The sequence below is a fragment of the Corvus hawaiiensis genome, chromosome 5 (genome assembly GCF_020740725.1).
Source record: "Corvus hawaiiensis isolate bCorHaw1 chromosome 5, bCorHaw1.pri.cur, whole genome shotgun sequence".
Taxonomy (NCBI): domain Eukaryota; kingdom Metazoa; phylum Chordata; class Aves; order Passeriformes; family Corvidae; genus Corvus; species Corvus hawaiiensis.
The window spans coordinates 18112387-18131750 of NC_063217.1; the positions used below are offsets into that span (position 1 = coordinate 18112387).

The window sequence follows — 19364 nt, forward strand, 5'->3', positions numbered from 1 at the left end:
TAGAGTCGTAACTTGATAAGAAATCAGCCTTATTAATAGCTACTAAAATTTTTACATGAAATTGTACTCGTGTTCCTCAAATATACCAGCAAATCACAGGCTGGCTTCAAATCAAACCCACTGAGAAAAAAAAACCCATTGTCTAAGACGAAAATCCTCCAAGGAGTTCTGAAAAGGATGTAGAACCAGCATTTATGGTTTGCTGGGGGGTGGATGGGGAAAATTTGGCTTTTTTTTTTTTTTTTTTTTCACGTGTTTAAACTCAAGGCATTGTGGTCTCCAACTTCCCAACATGCACTGTACAGTGAGATCAATATAACCTCTGTTCAGCAGTGAAACAGAGAGTTTCTACCCACTGGTGGGACTATTCAACTACTTGCATTTTTCTCCCCAACAATGAGCGTTCTCTAAGATTTTGTTTTAATGCCTTATGTTATATCCTGCACAACAGAGGAGTACTGAAAACCTTAGAGATATGGCTCAATATTGAATAAAGACAGCCTATCATGGTGGAAGGGGAGAAGATAAGTCTTGTTTTATTCATTATTGAGAGGATCTCTGAGGCTTTCATTATTTGTGTTTTTAGATAAGAACATACCAATGAAAACCTGTGTGACCCACTCTATATTAAATAAAAACAGACTTACTGTACCTATCTCCCTGCTCCAGTGCTGACCAGAGGTGTTACTCACATTACAGGTCCAGTGAATGCTGGATCATCTCAGCGCGAATGCAAAGTCTGTGACCATGGGTCAGCAACTTCAGGGACCTACTAAACAAACAAAAACATGGAATAGAATCTGACAATCCACTAACTCAGTGCCTGCATCTAACGTTGGGAAGATTTCACTGCTCAGAATACTTAAGGACAAACACTTTGATTATCTTTAAAGTGATGGCAAATTATCCAGTTACCTCTTTATATTTTTCAGCAAATCTTCCAAATTTCTCTATCATTTCAGCCACAAAAATAACATCCATTTTATCAGAAAAATTTGCTGCTTCAACGGTGTAAGCCAAGAGCTGTCTTGCTGTTGCCACTGCATTAGTAAGGTTGAGCGGCATCTACACAGAGAACAAACATGAGCATTTGAAAAAGTACAAGATAGAGAAAACACTTCATTAATCAATAAATAAGCATTCATCCAAAGAGGAGAGCAATTCCCACAGGGTCACAGTGTTTTGAGTAGCTAAGAATCACCACCTTATCTGTAAGCAAAAACATATCCTACAAGCCAGAGAACTATCATTTGTACTGGCAGCCAGCAACTGGGTTTTGTGCTGTTTTCCTAGGAGAGAGAGAGGTATTGTACCAAAAAAAAAAGGAGAAAACCCCCCCCAAAACAGTACTGTCAACTGCTTATTTTCATTTTCACCAAAGCCAATGCATGACAACACAAAGCTCTTTAAATATAGCATTTTATAGCAAGAGAAGCCAAAACCAATCCAAACACACCACTACCATAGCATTCACTCTCAATTCTGTAATTATAGGAAGCATTTGGAATGGCATACACGCACAAAAAAACAAGACAGATCTCTCTATGGCAAAGGTCATGATTTCACTCTGTAAACAAACCCCATGCTGGAAAATTCTTCACTAAATAATATACAACATCAACATGCCTGAGCTAGCAGGGACCAAAAATGGGAAATTTTACATAGTACAGTGGAAAGCTGTGCAAATGTTATCAGCTCATGCTGTTTATCCATGATAATCCAAACTAGAGAGGTTCTCTCTCTCTGGTTTTTGGTGTGGAGATATCTAGTCTGCCCTACTGAATTTGAAAAGTGCTACATAAGCACAACTATATATTTGTCCTTGCCAGTCTTAGCACTTGTACATAAATTTCAATGTGACCAGCAGAAGTTAATTTTTTGTTAATATGCTAAGAGTCATGCATTAAAAGTGCAAACAAAGTTCCAAAATCATAACACACACTGAACAAAGTCAAATTTCAAATTCAGATACTCTGTAAAATTTCTTTGAACTTTTTATCACTAATTTCTTTTCACCTAAAACTGTACCTGTTCAATACACAAACAAGAACAGTGGAATATGAATGTTCTTGTAGAATACTAAAAAGGTTTTATTTTATTTTACATGTGAACCTTTACTTGATTTAAAATGTTTGGCGAAGCTCTGATGTTCAAAACAGCTCAACTACCTTTGTTCAGAGGCTATAAACACGCTTGTAATATGATTACATTTAACATTAGTCTCAGGGACAAAATATTTCTGTGCAGAATACTGCTAAAAATTCCAGACCTACTATACATAAAAAGAAGGCAACTTTCATATGTAAAAACAACTCCCAAACCCTCCCTTTAAAAAAAATTAAACCTTTATTTCAGCACAGAATACCTGAGTACATGCATTTTTAAGTAGATCATAGGAACTTGTCTACTTCACACATTAAAATTTTTGTTTTGCTTTTCTGAAGATACCAGTCTGATACTTATATTTTTAACTTCCTAACACAAAGTTGGCAACATTTTTCCACAACCTGAAAAATGTTGGCTAACCAAAAGCAGTAATAACAAGCTTAAGTTATCTAGGCTCTCGAGCAGGTGGGCTACAGGACATTGGCAGGAATGGCATTGAGTTGTCACAGGCCTTGCAGGAAAATGTGAATACCCAGGTGAGAAAAAAGCAAACCAGCAGCATCAAAGCTCTATTTAAGCTAACACTCTACCTTTCTGTGTCTCAGAAAAGGACAGAGTGATCCCCAGCATCATCTCTCACCTGTTAACCAGTCATTAAGACAGAACAATCTTCATTTGAGCCCTCAAATGTGTTTCATGGGATCAAGCCATGGCATGCACTTCTAGTGCTAGGAATATAAAGCAGTAAAGCAGAAGTTATGTCAGCCTCTAAGTTTATCTTGGGCCAAAACAGCCACTCCCTTTGTTTCCTTTTCTTTGTTAGACCAGTGCTGAGGGGTCCTCAGGGAACCAGAGCAGGGAACAAAAAGCTATGTCTGCATTAGGCAGTACCTGAACACAGAGGGAGCAAGTCATCAACAACGCATCTACACAATATGTAGTACAAGTCTTTTGCCTCAAACTGGAGTTAGCCCAAGCAACTGGACATCAAGATTTCACTGTGTGTATAAATCTAAGACATCCCAAGGGGAAAACACCAGTCCAGATCCGACTGTCCCACTTGGGGGCTGAGGCACTTCAGATCAGTAGTGTGAAGTTTTCCCTAAAAGCATATGAGATGAACCAAAACACTCCAAACCCACACAAATGGAGAAATCCTACCCTAGGCTCAGACAAGCATCACAGTCTCATGCTAAATGTAAGTGGCGCTACCAGCATCATCAACTCCAGTGACCAAGCCTTATTATTAAAAAACAAACAAAAAACCAACCACCAAACCAAACTCCAAAACACCACACCAAAAACAAGCAAACAAACAATCTCGTATTTCCATAGTTTGACCTGTTGCATCTATACTAGTGATCTGACCGCATGTGTTGGAAAACAAGCTTAAACCAGAAGTTCAAAGCTTTATGGAGTAACTTACAACACAGCACCTATACAGACAAGGTTGGGTACACCACTGCAGAACAGTGTTAGTGGAAGTGTGCGTTACCTAGATGAACCTCAACAGAAACTTGGAGCTGAAAAATTTTGTTTCATAGCTACAATTTAAATTCTAGAATACTCTCTTGGATCCTGGTTAAGTGTTACCAAATAAAGAAGCCTAGTTAATACTCACTACTTTCACTAGTTAAGTTTTATCAGTTACGCTGAATCTATCAAAGGTTTACAGCAACAAAGGCAAAGCAGAGTTTGACTACTCTCTATTATTATAATGAAAAGAGCTGCTCTCCATTACAGAATAAGCCTGCCTTGTTTCTTTATAGAATGTGGGCAGGGCAGGGCATCCAGTTGACAAAAATAATCATGACAAGCCACTCTCTTATCCTTTAGACAAGTACAAGGAATAAAATTTTCCTTGCACTTTCAACCTAGGGGCACTCAAAACAGATACTAAACCAAGCTTTTAACCTAAACCTGCAAGTTCCAGTATTGTACTCAGAGGCATGTGTCCATCATAACCTATCTAGACTACCAATATTTCCAGCTTAAAAAAGATGAAGGGTCTTCTGAGTTTAAATTTTCATTAATTAGATTTTCATAATTTGATTTTACAGAAATGCACAAATTACCTGATTGAACATATAAAGAACTCGAGTCACATCATTTGCATACTGGCACCTGGAGTAGTCCTCGTCTGCCCAGTACCCTCCCCTGTCGCATCTGCGCCAGGCTCTTCTCTCATCTTGTGAGTTGCCAGGATATATCCCACTGCCAGCAGAGTAACGTGTACACAGCAGGTATGCAGTGATGCCTGCCAATGTTCTGGGCCACCTGGGGAGTCAAAAGGAAAAAAAAACCCCTCATATTTAGACAAATTTACATGACAAGTAAATAAAAGGATTAAGCACTACAACATGAAATAAAGAGACACTCAAAACTAAGCATCTCTAAACTATTTAAAGGGCCACCTTGGCTCATCTTCAGTATTTTCAAGCTGTTCATATTTGTGTCTATTAACAAAATGAGTTCTAATGCTAGCATGCTTTTTTTAAAATTCTTTCATGAGGTTTCAGGTGGAGAGAAGAAGGTGCTTATAAAATAACTAAAAATAGTTTACAATTTTTGATAAAAAACCTTGCCTACTTCATGAAAAATTCCCTGTTAACACTATAAAAGCTAGTTGATACTCACTTTCTACTTGTCCTCTACACATGTATCAATGTAACTTCCAAACAATTGCATTCATATTCGTACCAAAATGCAGATATGAACAGAAGACTACATTTGCAGTATTCAAGGAACAGTAGAGGCAGTACTACAACCACTCTGACCAGTTTTGCAAACAAAATACCAAATAGAAATTAATGGGAAAAACATCATTCATAGTGTCAAGAAAGGAGAAAACAATTCCTTTCACTCAAGGTATGTGAAACTATGCCCTTCTTTGGAAAACTAATGTTCTCTCCAGTTTCTCTGCTAATTTTACTGTGTATTTTATCTGTAAAACAAACACAGATTAAAAAAAATACAGTAAATAAATTGCAATACATCTTTAATGCACTGACCCTTCATTAGAGCAGAACTGATTCAAGAAAAAAAAAAAGAATAGAAGGAAACCATGCCTGAATTAAGATGCAATGCTGAGCAGACAGAAGGGACAAGGACAAGGAATGGCAGCCAGTCTGCCTGTCCTTGCTTCTGTCCCTCTACCCTGTCATATGCATAAGCACTATTTTATCATTCAGAGCACGAATTCTTAAATTTTAAAAGTAAAAAGCATACAGACCTAAATTGCAGAATGCTAGGTATCTCAAATTTAACAATCCAACATATATGGTTTATCTACAACTGAGAGCAAGTGAGCTTCATTGGATCATTCCAGGCTTTCTGTAACATCACTATGTCAAGCTCTTTTAACAGTCTTAACAGCTAACATAGTTTTTCAAAATTTTAACTATTTCAAAGGGCCTTGTACAAAGCAGTTGTGTCCAAAAATTGGAACTGGTTGAAAAAAAATTTTTGTGGATTACACTGGGATTTAAAGTTTGCTTTTATATCTGGACTGCATTTTAGTAAATAGCCATTTATTCACTACTATCATCTAAATTAAGAACTGCTAAGAATATATTGATATTTAAAAAAAAAAAAAAATCTGTGTTTGCAGGAGGGTGAAGTAAACACTTTGAAGGAGGTTCCATTTTCAGGAATCTAAAAATTTAAGTAATACTGCCAACACAGAGAAACTGAAGAAGTCAGCACCATTTTCCCTCCTTATTCATCAGTTAAGTATCTCCTCTTCTGAAGATGATAGAATTTATCACAGTTCTTCCTGAGAGAAGAGAATTAACTCCAGGAATGGACCAAGGCAAAAGGCTACACTTCTCAATTATATTAAGTGATAGAAGATACTAATTTTCAGGGTATACTGGAAGTTTTTTCTATCTTAAATTCCCATTTATTCTTCATCCGTTCCAACAGACCAATTGTAACATATTCAATAATGGTAGAAAGATACTTAGTTCAGGCCATTTTTACCATTACTTAAGTTTGGGCAAGAAGCAACAAAAAGATAGTTGCTGGTGGCATCCCTATATTGCACAGGTCATTGCAACACCCACAGAAGAATTCTAAGTTGGTAAGAGAACTAATGAAAAAGACTAGCTGATAAATACAACAAACTAAACTAGGAAACAAGGACTTAAGTTTAACTACCTTTTATAACAGTGTTGGCATTACAGATCAGTTCTCTATATTGAAATGACATAATTTCATTAAGAAACGGAAACTTGTTATTATGACCATCACCAGAGTATCTGAATACTAGAAGTGACAGAAGATTATTTGGCTATCCAGCAGAGCCCAGCAAATATGCACTCACTCAGAGCCTCAGCAGCCACTTCAAGTAATTAAGAGAAGTGTCACCATCAACCAATACCAGAAAGGAAAACTTACACAAGATTTGGTATCTTTGGAGTAGTTAAAAGAAAGAAGAAAAAAAATTTTTAAATAATTAGCATGTATTTTAAATGCCTGGAATCACACTGAGGTATTTTAGAGAATGTAAATTAATTAAAAGAACAGTTATAGATTCTGCAATGGTAACATAAGTTTCTTACCATCTTTTTAACTGTAAAGAAGGCGGCAAAAGAAAGGACAAAAATCTTCCTCATAAAAAATTACTACAGCATTGTTGTGAATTGCCACAATTCCAGTAGTAATCTTAGTGCAATGTTACATGCACCTCAGCAAGCTAACAAAACATCAGATTGCATCGTGACTAGCCAACTCTGCTCATGGAGACAGCAAGTTATGCATCTGCTGGGAAGGGAGGGAGGGACACCAGGATACAATACATGTGCACTTATCCAAGTCTCTAAAATGTCACAAGGGACAAATTGAAATAAACTCTGACTCAACACAGACTGGAAAAACAAGTACAAAGATGAAATACTTCTGTGGTCCCAATTTTAATGTATTTATAATAAGCCTTCAGAGAATGAAGCCAAAAAGAAAACAGGCAGATGAGGACAACTAATAAATCAGCTGGCACAGCTGTTAGAAGACATGCAGGCCCACAAATACCTTGCATAATACACCCAAACCTCCACTTCTAGAATGCAGTCAGGTTTCCAGAAACACTGGCACTGGAGTACCAAAACATCATTTCCAAAACCATTTATCAGTGCCGAAATTTTTATATTAAGTTTCCACATCAAAGATGCTACTTCGAAAGGGGTATTTGTCTCTGTCTTTACAGTCTTCTAAAAGTTGTATTTTTCCAAAGCATTTTCAGTAGAAGTGTGGTCAGCTCAGTTTTTACTGAATGTATCACCTTACAGACTGAGTACCACATGACCTTGGAATAATTTAAGCTCTGTGGTCCCGACAGAGGTTGTATGACACAACCTCCAAGACAAATATTTTCACTGAAATATGGCACATGCTGTTTCTTTTCTCACTATTTGCATCTAGTGCTAACGAACTGCAAAAAGAGAAAACAGAGTTTCTCTCTGGTTTCTCAGACTAGGACTCAAATGTAACACAAGTTTTTCAGGAGAGCTTTAATTACTATGCTTCCAAACAAGTATTATTTCTAAGCTATATATATGTATATCTTCCAGAACTTCTGTAGCCATCAAACAGAAAAAAATGGAGAGCTTCAGTGTTTAACACTACTGCAAAAGTTATTAGATTATCACAAGGTTATTTGACTTTTCTCCCTCCTCTTATCTCCACTTTTCCTATTTTTATTACCCCCCTCTTTCATTATTGTCCTTTTATTGTCCCTGCTTTACATTCATCTCCCTACACAGCATTTTATCATCTTTTGCCATAATCTTCTCAAAAGAATACAAGCAATGACAGGTAGTCTTATAGTCTATGCTACCATTAGAACAAATTTAGATACGTACAGAAACATTTTACTGTTAAAAGTAATGTATTATTTGTATAGTGATTTAGATAGCTTTCTACTAAACCAGACATCAAAAGTGGGCAATTTAAAACTCAACAGCTTTGTGCCATAATCGCACATCACAAAAACAATACAAATGCACAGCGCCATGAAGAGAAACACTTTCGAGCAACAGTGTCCCTTTATCCTCCTTCCTCTCCCACACACAAAACCCCTTGTGTAGGTACAAGTTTCTTTGCAGCCCAGTGGTGAATGAGATAGGGGAACTGATTTTAGCTTTAACTACATTCCTCTTATTCCCTAGTTTTGCTAAATGAATGTTAACTTGTACCATTCTTAGTCAAGAACTGTTTCCTCCCAATACCTATACGACATGAGCTAAAGAGGCATTCTCCAGTTTCCATGAAGCCAAGAGGACATCCTTCCAGCAGGGCTCAAAAGGTGACTAATGACATGAAATTCTTACCATACAAACAAAGGCTATGTAAGTTTGACTGTACTCTTAATTTCTTCTGAGTCTAAGCTTGAGTATCTTTCACAGTTTACCCAACTGCTAGCAGAAGTGCAAATTTGGCCTGTATTAACACTTATTTCATTACTTTATATAATTAGGTGCTCAAAATTTATCACATATACATGAGCGTAGACAGCTGGGTAGGACAAGATGGTTCATTTACGTTTAAGCACTTTAATTTCATTTCAGGGGAAAAGAAAAAGACAGACCGTGAGATTATAAAAGAATCCTTTCTTTCATACATATTAATTCTGTTTTGAAAGCACTCATTTCTTTAAAAGAACAGTAACTTTCAGTTACAATGAGTTCTTATATCATAATTTCATTAGCTTATAGATACTCCAGTCTTATTGCATTACATCTTAGTAATTCTCTAAATTCAGCATGATAATTACAGTTTTAAAATATATTACACCCAATGAGTAACAGTTTTCAAAAAGATCATTCTTATATTTAAGAAAGAATTCTATAACCTACCAGCATAAAATTATGTTAAACACAACAGTTAAAGGACTTATTGAGGCAGAAATATTTTAACATGCAAACTGTATTTTCATTTTAATAATTAGTTATAAAATACTCAGGGATATTACCTGAGTAAGACTTAGAATATTTAAATTAAAGGAAATAGATTCCATGATGAAGTTTTTGCCCTTTACAAACTATGCTGAACTAATACTGAGCCAAAGACACTGAAGACAAACACCTCCTTCGTTACTCTTTGCTATCCCATCTCTGCAGGGATAAAAATCTAGATGCCATTCTTGAAACACCTTCCAAGCTAAAATGACTAACCAGTTCCAACTAAAAAAACGATAAAATCAAATTCACCTAGGATCATTTACAGCCATCTGCTCAGAACCATTTTCTCACTAGTCAAAGCTTTATTTCCATATGCTCTCTAAGGTGAAAAATTACTCTTTATTATTACTCTACCCAAGCTACAAGTGGAAGTCTGCTATAGTAAACCCAGACACAGTGAACTTTTTGATAAGTTGAACATTTCCTGAAATCTTATTTCTTTCTACTGAATTCCAGAGGGGGTAAATCCTATTACACTGAACAGTCTCTGAACAGCACAGGTTAATTTAATGGAAAGCGCTTTGAAATAAGCCTTTACCATCTGTTTTCACCTCTAATGGCAAATCAAAGAAGAACAATTCACACTTGTATCATAAAAAAATGCATAAGTGATTTAAATAGATGTGTTCTTTGATGAATACAACCTGCATCTGTTTGACTTTCTTTGCCTTTTATCTAAAGCAGGAAGTTCTCCTTTTCTAATGTACTGCTTATCTCTGCAGTTGAAACCACCACAGTGTAAAAAGAGGACATGCACAAAGTTACTTAAATAAATAATTCTTTACAATGTGAAAGTTAAGCTCTTCAATAATTCTAAATTGCCTCTGTGCAGCAAGTGGTCTTAACACTAGTTCCCTTTAATAATAGTTCCTCATACTCACCCTTCTCAAACTGTCCAAGTGATGACCATAAAGGAGATCAGGTTGGAACTAATGCTCCCAGCCAGGACTTAAAGTGAATTTTTGCTACAGCTGGAGGTCTTCTGCAACTGAAAGCTTGTTTTTGCCTCCCCCTAAAAACTGTGTCCCTGCAACGTGGTTTAACTTTACTTTTCCTTTCTTAATATAAAAGATATATGGTCTTAGATTTGTATACAAAGAAGATGACTTTAAAAACTCTAATGCACACAGGGAAAGGAAAAGTTTCTAACTGTAAACAAAAGACCAAGCAGAAGATCAACACAGCCAAGCAGCATAAGGAAAGTGAAATGAGTGGATAAAAGCAGTTTGTACAACAATAAGAAACCCTATGCACCATAGTGAACACAATGCTATTGCAGACACTAATTCTCAGTAGGAACTACTGCAGGGAGGTAAAACACAGAGTAGTCATAAAGTGAATTACCTTACATATAGAGAATCTATACAGAAGCTATCTGTTACAGCTGGCACCTCCAGGAGTAACGTGTTGTTAGTGACCAGCAGCAGAAAGATCAGAAAAGGGAAAACAGGTGAAGAGGTAAGAACAAAAGATAAAATACTCTGCAACACCCAACACAACGGAATATCACAGCTACCACTACAGTCTCAACAATCATTAAAAGGAAGCAGCACCATTCATATTGTTTACTCTAATACTCACAGGGGGGAAAAAAGATCCAAACTATATTGCGTATTTCTTATATAGTGATTTTGTCATATAGGAGCAGAAGGCTTTGAAAAAGGAGAATGATAACCTGGCAGAAAGCCCCCTGTCAGTATGTGGTCTAACTTGATCTTACAGGTAATCTACAGAAGTTTAACTATTCCAATAATTTCATTTATATATTTCAAATATCATAGCTTAGTTCCAGTATCTTTCAAGGATGTGTTACCAGGCTCAAAGTTTAACATTTCATAGGATAATTTCATGCACTTCTGTCAACAGATAGTAATTTAGAACAGTTAAAAATCTATTACACACCATTTACAAGCAAGCATCCACATGGGCACCTCGAAATCATAGAATCTTAGTTAGAAGCTAAATTAAATGGACTTTTCTTTAATCTGAAAAAAACCTGAGGTTACTAACCTGAAATCCCCCTTATTGTTCACAACCCTCTCTGGAGGGCAGTATTGTGCAGAACTTTCTAACACCACAATGTCTACTGTCCTTGTGTTATTCCCACGTCTGGTTTGTACATGACAACCCCAGTTTCCTGTGGAGCCAGCCTGAATGTTCGAGATTGTCAGCGCACTGGAAAGATAAATTAAACAAATAAAACCCAACATTTTTGCAATAAAATTTATATAAGCTTTCACCAAAAGATGAATTAAGTACAGAAAGACAATGGAAGAAACATCAAATTACATACAGCCATGAGTGATCTTACAAAACCAGAGCTATTTACATCTCCATGTACTGTAATTAACAGAGAAATATTTACTGTTCTTCAGGCTCTCAATTTTGCCAGGGTAGGAAACAAACAGAACAACCACAGGAAAAAGTCCCTAGACTTCAGAAAGAAGAGATGAGAAGTCCAAATTTCCCAAGTGTTGTCATTGCTAGTCAACACAAAATTCTTAGCTGTTTAGAGAGGTTAGACTAAAATAAATTCCCAAATGCATAATTTGTTATAAACATTGAAGCTCTAATTTACTAATACAATTACAGGACATCTAACCACTGTAGATGCTGAATAAGTCAACAATTTGCTGCAGGCAGAATAAATTACACTTACAGATCTCTGCTGGAGAACAATATTAACAACTGTGGTGTGCTCAAAATGGAGAGTAAAGAATCCATGAGTAATTCAGTTAAATGCCTTGTTTTCAACATTTTCATCATTTTAATATTCCATGAGAACAAATGTATCCTACTACAAACATATTTTAAATGAATGCATTGGGTAAAACTTGCAGAAAATTAAAACCCAACTGCAAGTTCCTCTAGCTAATCTACTATTTTAAGCATATAGCTTTGACTAGCCAAATCTCTAGACCTCCTTCCTCAAACTTCATCATTAATAGGAGATGTGTGAAGACTACTTCCCTGCTAGGGATGTTTCTGTGTACATGTTCACTCAGTGAGGACATGAGGACTAGTTATGGAAATAGTCACTAAACCAGAGCAGAATGTAAGAAGTAGAAAATACATTTTCTCACTACGGATTCACCTTGCAATCAGTGAGCAGTTATGAATCATGTTTTTTTCAACAAAAATACCCTGGGACTCATCAGTTTCCACTATCTTCCCATCCTGATACCACAAGACTTGCATGTCTTGATCAATATATGAAGCCATACATTGGAAGGGTAGACTGTCTCCTTCAAAGACCACCTGACGATGAGATGGAGTCATATAGAAAGACGGTAATTCAAGTGGTGGTTCTAGAATTCAAGACATAAACCCACAATTAATAGCAAGAATCTGTTATATACCTAATTTTCAAAAGAGGAGAGAAATACACTAAGTGAGTATCAATTACTTATATTTTGATATAAAGTTGTATCTGGCAAGATGTATACAAAAACTACATTTAATGTATCGGATACTGAAAAATACAAATTATCATTATGTTCTTTTTCAAAATGTGTATTCCTTTGATGTAATATATTTCAAAATTCTTTTACCAGCCCACATCTAAAAGAGTGGAAAATACAAATTAGAAGGAAAAACTTATTTATGCATTTTAGTTCTTCCCAATTATTCACTAAGACTTCAAAATCACAGTAACATGTGAGTTTTTATTTTCACGGTTGGAATAATTCCAATACAAAAAAAAAAAGAAGGTAAGCAAGTTGGTCATGGTTTTGTCACAAAAAGAAGGCTAATCAAGAATAGAATTGCCATGCAGGAAAGTAACTCAAAAAATGAAGATCTTTTAACTTCAGAAATCTGGGGTTAAAATAATTCACGTATTTGAAGTCAGACAGCTAGACCTAGGAAAGAAATTATCAGTTTCTAATTCCTCTTGTGAAATTTAGGTAAAGATCTCTGAAAAATACAGATAAGCAAGAAAAAGGAGTTTATCTCCTTTGTTACTACAAAATAACATCCACCATCATCAATTTATTTATTATTTCCAAAAGCTAGCAATACTGAATCACAACTAAAGATCGGCCTTTGAAAAGGAGGTACTATTACCACTGTCATCTAAGTGCTGAATTTTAGGGAAATGAAACAAAGCAAAAAAAGTCTGTTCACTAACATTAACAGAACATGGAATGCATTAGAAAACACATATCAGTTGTCAGGAGTGCTTACCACAGGTGAGAAGCTCCTGTTTAACACCAGTCACTGTCTGTGACTGAAGTGACTTGGGATAGGCACATTTAGTCTCACGTACAGTTATATTTCTTTCCTTTAACCACTGATGCATCCACAGTATGTTGCAATCACAAAGAAGATAATCAGTCTGAAATTCTCTGCAACAAAACACAGGTATTTACAGTGACAAACTGCAAAACTGCAAGGTCTGAAAGCTTGACATCAACAGCTGTGCAATGCCTCTCACTGTCACAGACACAAAGACATAAGCAGTCGAAGTCTACACTACTGTGGAGTTGCCTACCTCTACCTACTGGAAGTTATTCTAATCCTCCACAAGCTGTACTCTGAGAACAAAAGGACATACTCCCTGAGAAAAGGAATCCTCTCCATAAATATAAGGAGTATCTAATACTGGCACATGAAAAAATTCTAGTAATTTCTGTCATGGAGAGTGTTCACGCTACTTCAGGTGAGCAATAAGAAAGATTGCTTGAATATGCACCATCATAACCTAAGAAGACACTTCATTGCTTCACTGTAGCAATCAAATGCTTTAGCAGTAAAATCAACAGAACTAAAAATAGCTCAACTATTTCTCTTTTCAAAAGCAGTATTCATACAATTTTATTCTGCTTCATATGAAAATCACAAGGTTTTTAATTGACTCACAGTCTTCTCTGTACTTTCAGTACTTCTGTACTTTCTACTAAAAAGGCATACCAAATGCCCCATAGATGTTTGCTGAAGACGGCTAAATTAAGGGATTAATTAATTTTATCGGTTCAGAAATTAATATTTTATCTGTTTAGAAACAGATAAAAATGTACCAAAACATATGGCTATGTCTACACTGGTTTTTACCTCTACTGAAAACATTTTCTTTTTGTAGATGTCTAGAGGATAACACAACATCACAGGCAGAACACTTCAAACACTAAATCAACATTCCTGTGAAACCCCATTTGGTGTTTGTTCACATGAATTCCTCCAGACAGATATTATTTTAATGGCAACCGTTATATCCAGGTTCTCTTGTCACATCTGTGGTGTTCTTGGACAGCAACCTTTATGCAGACAATTAAAATATCAGGAACAACAACTTATGAACAATTAAAGAGACGGAGGAGGGAAAGAAACATTCTTCTTTATAAACAAGAAATTAACTTGGTGTCAAATTCAGAAACCAAAGCTTTTGATAAAGCCCCAGTACAGTAAGCCAGCTGCCATGACTACCAGGGAAAAGCATAAGCTGATCATCAGCACTTATTTTTTAAATATACCTTCTTTCTTGCACAAGATTACAATTCATGAAACCAAGAGAGAGCAAAATGACATGAGGTTGAGATGTTCCCATTGTTATGTGTAACAAAACTATACTGTTCACAAAGGACTAACATCTTGCTTAAAAGTATTTGTTCCCTCTGCTATAAAGGTGTCAAATGCTATTTATTTACTATAAATTAATAAATGACACATATAGAATAAAGCTTTTGGAAGCCCAAATGGGAGAAGAGCTTTGTTTCTTCAGAATAATGTAACAAATAGTGAGCAACTTTTGAAGGGGCTTTTATAAACACCCAAATACCCATATACATGCACTTGCCACGTGCTTATTCAGATATTGTTATGGGGATTAAAAGTAAAAATACAAAACTGTAGTACAAGCAAGTGTATATAAAATGGTTTTTTTTAAGAACACAAATGATCATGCAAATTAAGACCAGATGCAGCAAGTACTTACAGAGACTTTAGTGAACCAAGATGATCAAATGTTCCCTGCGTAAGTGTAGAAAACAGATTTCCAGAAAGATTCCTGAAAAATAAAAGTATGATTTGAACTCATGCTCAGACAACTGACATTTGAAATAGAAAAAACTCCTCTCTTCAAGATAACACTATGTTTAAAAGTTTTAAGTTACTATTATGACACTGTCATAGTTCAGAAGACTGTAAGAATAATAATCAGGTCTCAATAGCCTAGCAAGATCTCCAAATAAACTGTTCTCTAACACTCCTGGTTTAGGTGAAGAATTTTAAGACTGGGAAAAAAAAAATTAAATGCAAAGACTTTACTTCCATTTAAAGCAAAAACTAGCACACGTTGAGCATAAATTTCAAGAATTGTAAAATTAATTTTGCTGTTCACAGTGAACTGATGTGTTCCTATTAACATGCTCTAGGAAGCATGTTCCATCTAACAGAATGCTTTTTAAAAATATTATCCATATCACTTTCTATATATCAGTGAAAGCACTGTGTGTAAGAAACTAACAACCAGGGCAAAGAAATATTCCATAATCATACGTGTTATCCTCTTAAAGTAAATGAATGACTTCAAAACATGCAAGACAGCCAGCAAAATATACTGACACCAATGCCACAGTAGAGAAGGCATAGATATTGAAAGAGTCTATAATGCTGAAATATTTTTTTGAAGAAAATATTTTGTACAGTCTGCTAGTCTCCCTCCCTGCTACACATTCTAAGAACTGGAAAACTGTTGCGAAGTCAACAGACCACTGAACAGCGCGGTTTGGGTTGGCCCCAACACTTGTTTTTACGCTTGCTACTGAGTAACAAACCACAACCATAGGCACTGGCTGTCTTTCAGTAGCACACTTAAATAAACTACTCCCCCTGAAACACAGAATGTTAACTGACACAAGGCTGAAACATAAGTGTATTTATATAGAACAAATTATACTTACAATCTAATAAGGTTTACAAGTCCTCTAAATATATCTGCATTCAGGCAGCCTATTCGGTTATTAGTTAAGTCTCTATAAATAGAAAAAAGGAAAAATTGGAACAAAATGGTTTATTTCCAAATGAAATATAGCCTGCTAAAAGAAGTATTTAAACAAAAATTCATGAGCAACAGATTACACCACATGTATATTTGGTCTTTTTCAAGAAAACCCACAAGGTATTGCTATATGGGTGTATACACATGCCCACAGACTCCTTAATCCATCTCTTAAGTAATTATAGTTTGTCCATATACAATTCAAAAAGTCTAGATTTACCAATAAATTTCTTTAAACAGGCTTGGCTTACACCCCTACCAAGTAAATTTTCATATTTGTGTAGTATGTATATATGTGTGTGTGTATATATATACACACACAGAGATACGTATCACTTGTTTTTTTAACATGTCAGAGATCTATACTAGTGCCTTTATGATACATAAAAAAAGACAACTTCTATAATTATACTTAGATAAATAGTTAAAAGTTATATATTTTTCAATATAGGTCTTGGATCAAATTGCCAAATATTCTTAAAGTAATAAAAATTAAGCTTGCAAGTATTAACGATCCAGAATTGGTGCTTCAGTTTCATTTTTAAGGTTTTCTGAAGTGCATTTACCAATACTCTTTCTTTTAAGTGAGCCAGATCATCTGATCAGTTACAAATGAACATATATACTCTAAAAATTTAAGAAAGAAACAGGGTGGAGGGAGGTAGTGGAAATTCACTAAGAATTAAAAGTTGTAAAAATATTCCAAAAATCTGAAGTGTTTTAAAAAAAGAAAGAAGAAAAAAGAAAAGAAAAGCAATAATGCTGAATTTTTGTTTTTCAAGTTTCATGTGGTACAGAACTTTTACAGCCAAGGCATGAATCCCCCAAAAATATGTTAATGGGAATGTTGGCAAAACCTTCACTAAAGCAGCCCTAACAGTGCTGCAACTTCAGTGTAGTATTAATAGCAAGGGACTCCATGTTCCATTGTAACCTTTGGAAAATAAAAATCATGAGTTTAACGTTCAACAAAACAAGATTTGATGGAATCAAAGCTCTGAACAAATATCCACCCAGTGATGCTTCAAGCCACTCAAATACAAAAAGAAAGGAGTAATACAAGAGACTGTCAGAACAAGTGAGACTGCCAAGCCACAAGCAGGAGATGTTCTTCAGTCGTAAGACTGAAAGCAAACTTTGTTTTATGAATGTGTGTATGTATTTAGACAGCATATATATTCAACTGTTAATATATAATAACTTTGCTGTCTAAACTTCCAAAAGCTCAGACTTACTCTCTCTGAGGAGATTTTTGTTTGTTCTGTTTAAACTGACTAGCCAAATATACTACTTACAGTCTTTTCAAAGATGAAAGCCCCAGAAAAGCTCCTGGATCTATGGTACTAATAAGATTGTTTTTAAGATCCCTGTGGAGAAAAATTAAGACATAACATTTACCATAAATAACACTTTAAAACAGATATAGTCATAAAGATATACCTAATTCGTCTCAATTTGCTTGAGAAACTCAAAAAAAACCCCACCCCAAACCCAACCCCCCAAAACAACCCAAAAACAAACCCCCCAAAAACCCCAAAACAAAACACCAAAGGAAAACCCCAACAACACATTTTTATTTTCTCTAACATAGCATCTTTCAAAATTGGAAAAATCTGTATTTCAACAACAAGGAAGAATAGAAGCAGCATGTGTATTCCCTTAAACACTTTATCAGTTCGTATCACATGAAATGGTATAGAGTCAAAGATAATTTGCCACAGTGTGAACAGGTTATAGCTATGCAGGGAGAGACATTTGCTTATTACACAGTATGATACTGTCTAGCACGATGTTGACTTCTTTAGCCTATCCAATTTTCAATACTTCAGTAGTGCCCAACATCTACCAAAAAAAGCAAATCGTGATCTTAAAAATACACCGAAGACACAACACTGAAAATTTCCACTTATGTTGCTGGCACAAAAGCAAAGCCCTAGCTGAAAATCCCAAATACAGCTGGTGAAAAAACTTCAGAGCAAATTTCTAAATCTTAAGTTTCCAGAGACTGCAAGGAGAAATGTAAACCACTAAACTGCTTTATTAATAGTACAAGTGATTTAGGAATTTTAACTCCTAACTTGAGATATTCTGCAGATACAGCTTAATTCAAAGGTCACAGAAAGCAGCTGACAACACCTGTACAGTCTTGAACAAACTTTATCACTGCACGAATGCTAAAATTACTTCCACCTCCCTAGTCACCCTAGATTTTTACTTTACTACTATCTGAAACTTCACAGGCACTTATTACTACACGTAAAGTTTCTCACTCCATAATATCCAAACTTCTACATTTGATAAGAAAAATAATACTTTCATTTAAAAACAGTGTTTGAATTTGCAAGAGTAGAAAAAATATCTCATACGTCTACCAAAACATTAATAATTCTGCCTGAAAGAGAACTGCCCAAGAGAATTACCTCTACCATCACATAGATATACATGAGTAAATCGTAATTCATCCCAAGATTTCACAACAGCATTTCCTGAAGACAGATTAACAAATCATGGTACAACAGACAGCGTCACGGCACACGTATCACACATGAATGCTATACCTAAACATTTTAAATACTTGGAAGTACTTTAAATTCACCTTGCAGTAAATTGGTTTTCATATACACACTTCTCTTATCTCAACTTTATTTCCTTCCCTTGCTATGGTGGCAGGAACTGCCAAGTACTTCCAACGCAGTAGTATCAGGAGCCTGAAGAACTGGTTCTTTCAGCAGGCATATAAACACCATGGTGTACCAGACTATGACAAACCTGACACTAATAAAAGGTATTCATCGCTCACTTACCATCAGTCTTTGATGTAGGGAAGAAAAATGATACCTTCTGTTCATATTTCAAATTTTGATTTAAAATCATGTAACTCCCACTTAAAATCTCACTGTTGAAGCCACTGAGGGAGAAAAACCTTGACAACAAGCCTTGGAAACCCACTAGTCTAGACTCAGGGATCTTTAATTTAACTCCAAAAATTCAAAGCGTACTCCCTGATATGACTCTTTCAAAAATCCACTGCAATGGATTCATATCAATGAATGTCCAAAGCGTTAAGACTCTTCTCAGCCTGCAACTATAACAGCTGGGGAGTCTCTGTTTGGCTGGGGTTTTTTACCCTTCCCAGTGGCAGTCCTTGGGTAGGCACTAGCTGTATATCAATTTACCAAAAAGTATTGCAGAGGAAAATAGAAAAGATACCAAAAGATACCATAATAGAAGAGATACCATAAGATCTCAAAATTAACAGTGCCGACATGTCTAGCAACTCTTCAGAAACAGTAAAAGATGTTCAT

At 35.6% G+C, this 19364-nt stretch overlaps 1 protein-coding gene across 2 annotated transcripts in view; it reads right to left on the reverse strand.

Moving 5' to 3' along the window:
• The window catches only part of ADGRA3 (adhesion G protein-coupled receptor A3), a 55408-nt gene that overhangs the window by 16021 nt on the left and 20023 nt on the right, over nucleotides 1-19364 (reverse strand). For both annotated transcript variants that reach the window (XM_048303818.1, XM_048303819.1), the window contains exons 3-10: nucleotides 17355-17426; nucleotides 15962-16033; nucleotides 14995-15066; nucleotides 13248-13408; nucleotides 12157-12370; nucleotides 11073-11237; nucleotides 4182-4383; nucleotides 916-1065 (exon numbers count right to left, since the gene is read on the reverse strand). In XM_048303818.1, coding sequence (XP_048159775.1) covers nucleotides 916-1065; nucleotides 4182-4383; nucleotides 11073-11237; nucleotides 12157-12370; nucleotides 13248-13408; nucleotides 14995-15066; nucleotides 15962-16033; nucleotides 17355-17426 — 1108 coding nt within the window. The remainder of the gene's footprint in view (nucleotides 1-915; nucleotides 1066-4181; nucleotides 4384-11072; nucleotides 11238-12156; nucleotides 12371-13247; nucleotides 13409-14994; nucleotides 15067-15961; nucleotides 16034-17354; nucleotides 17427-19364) is intronic.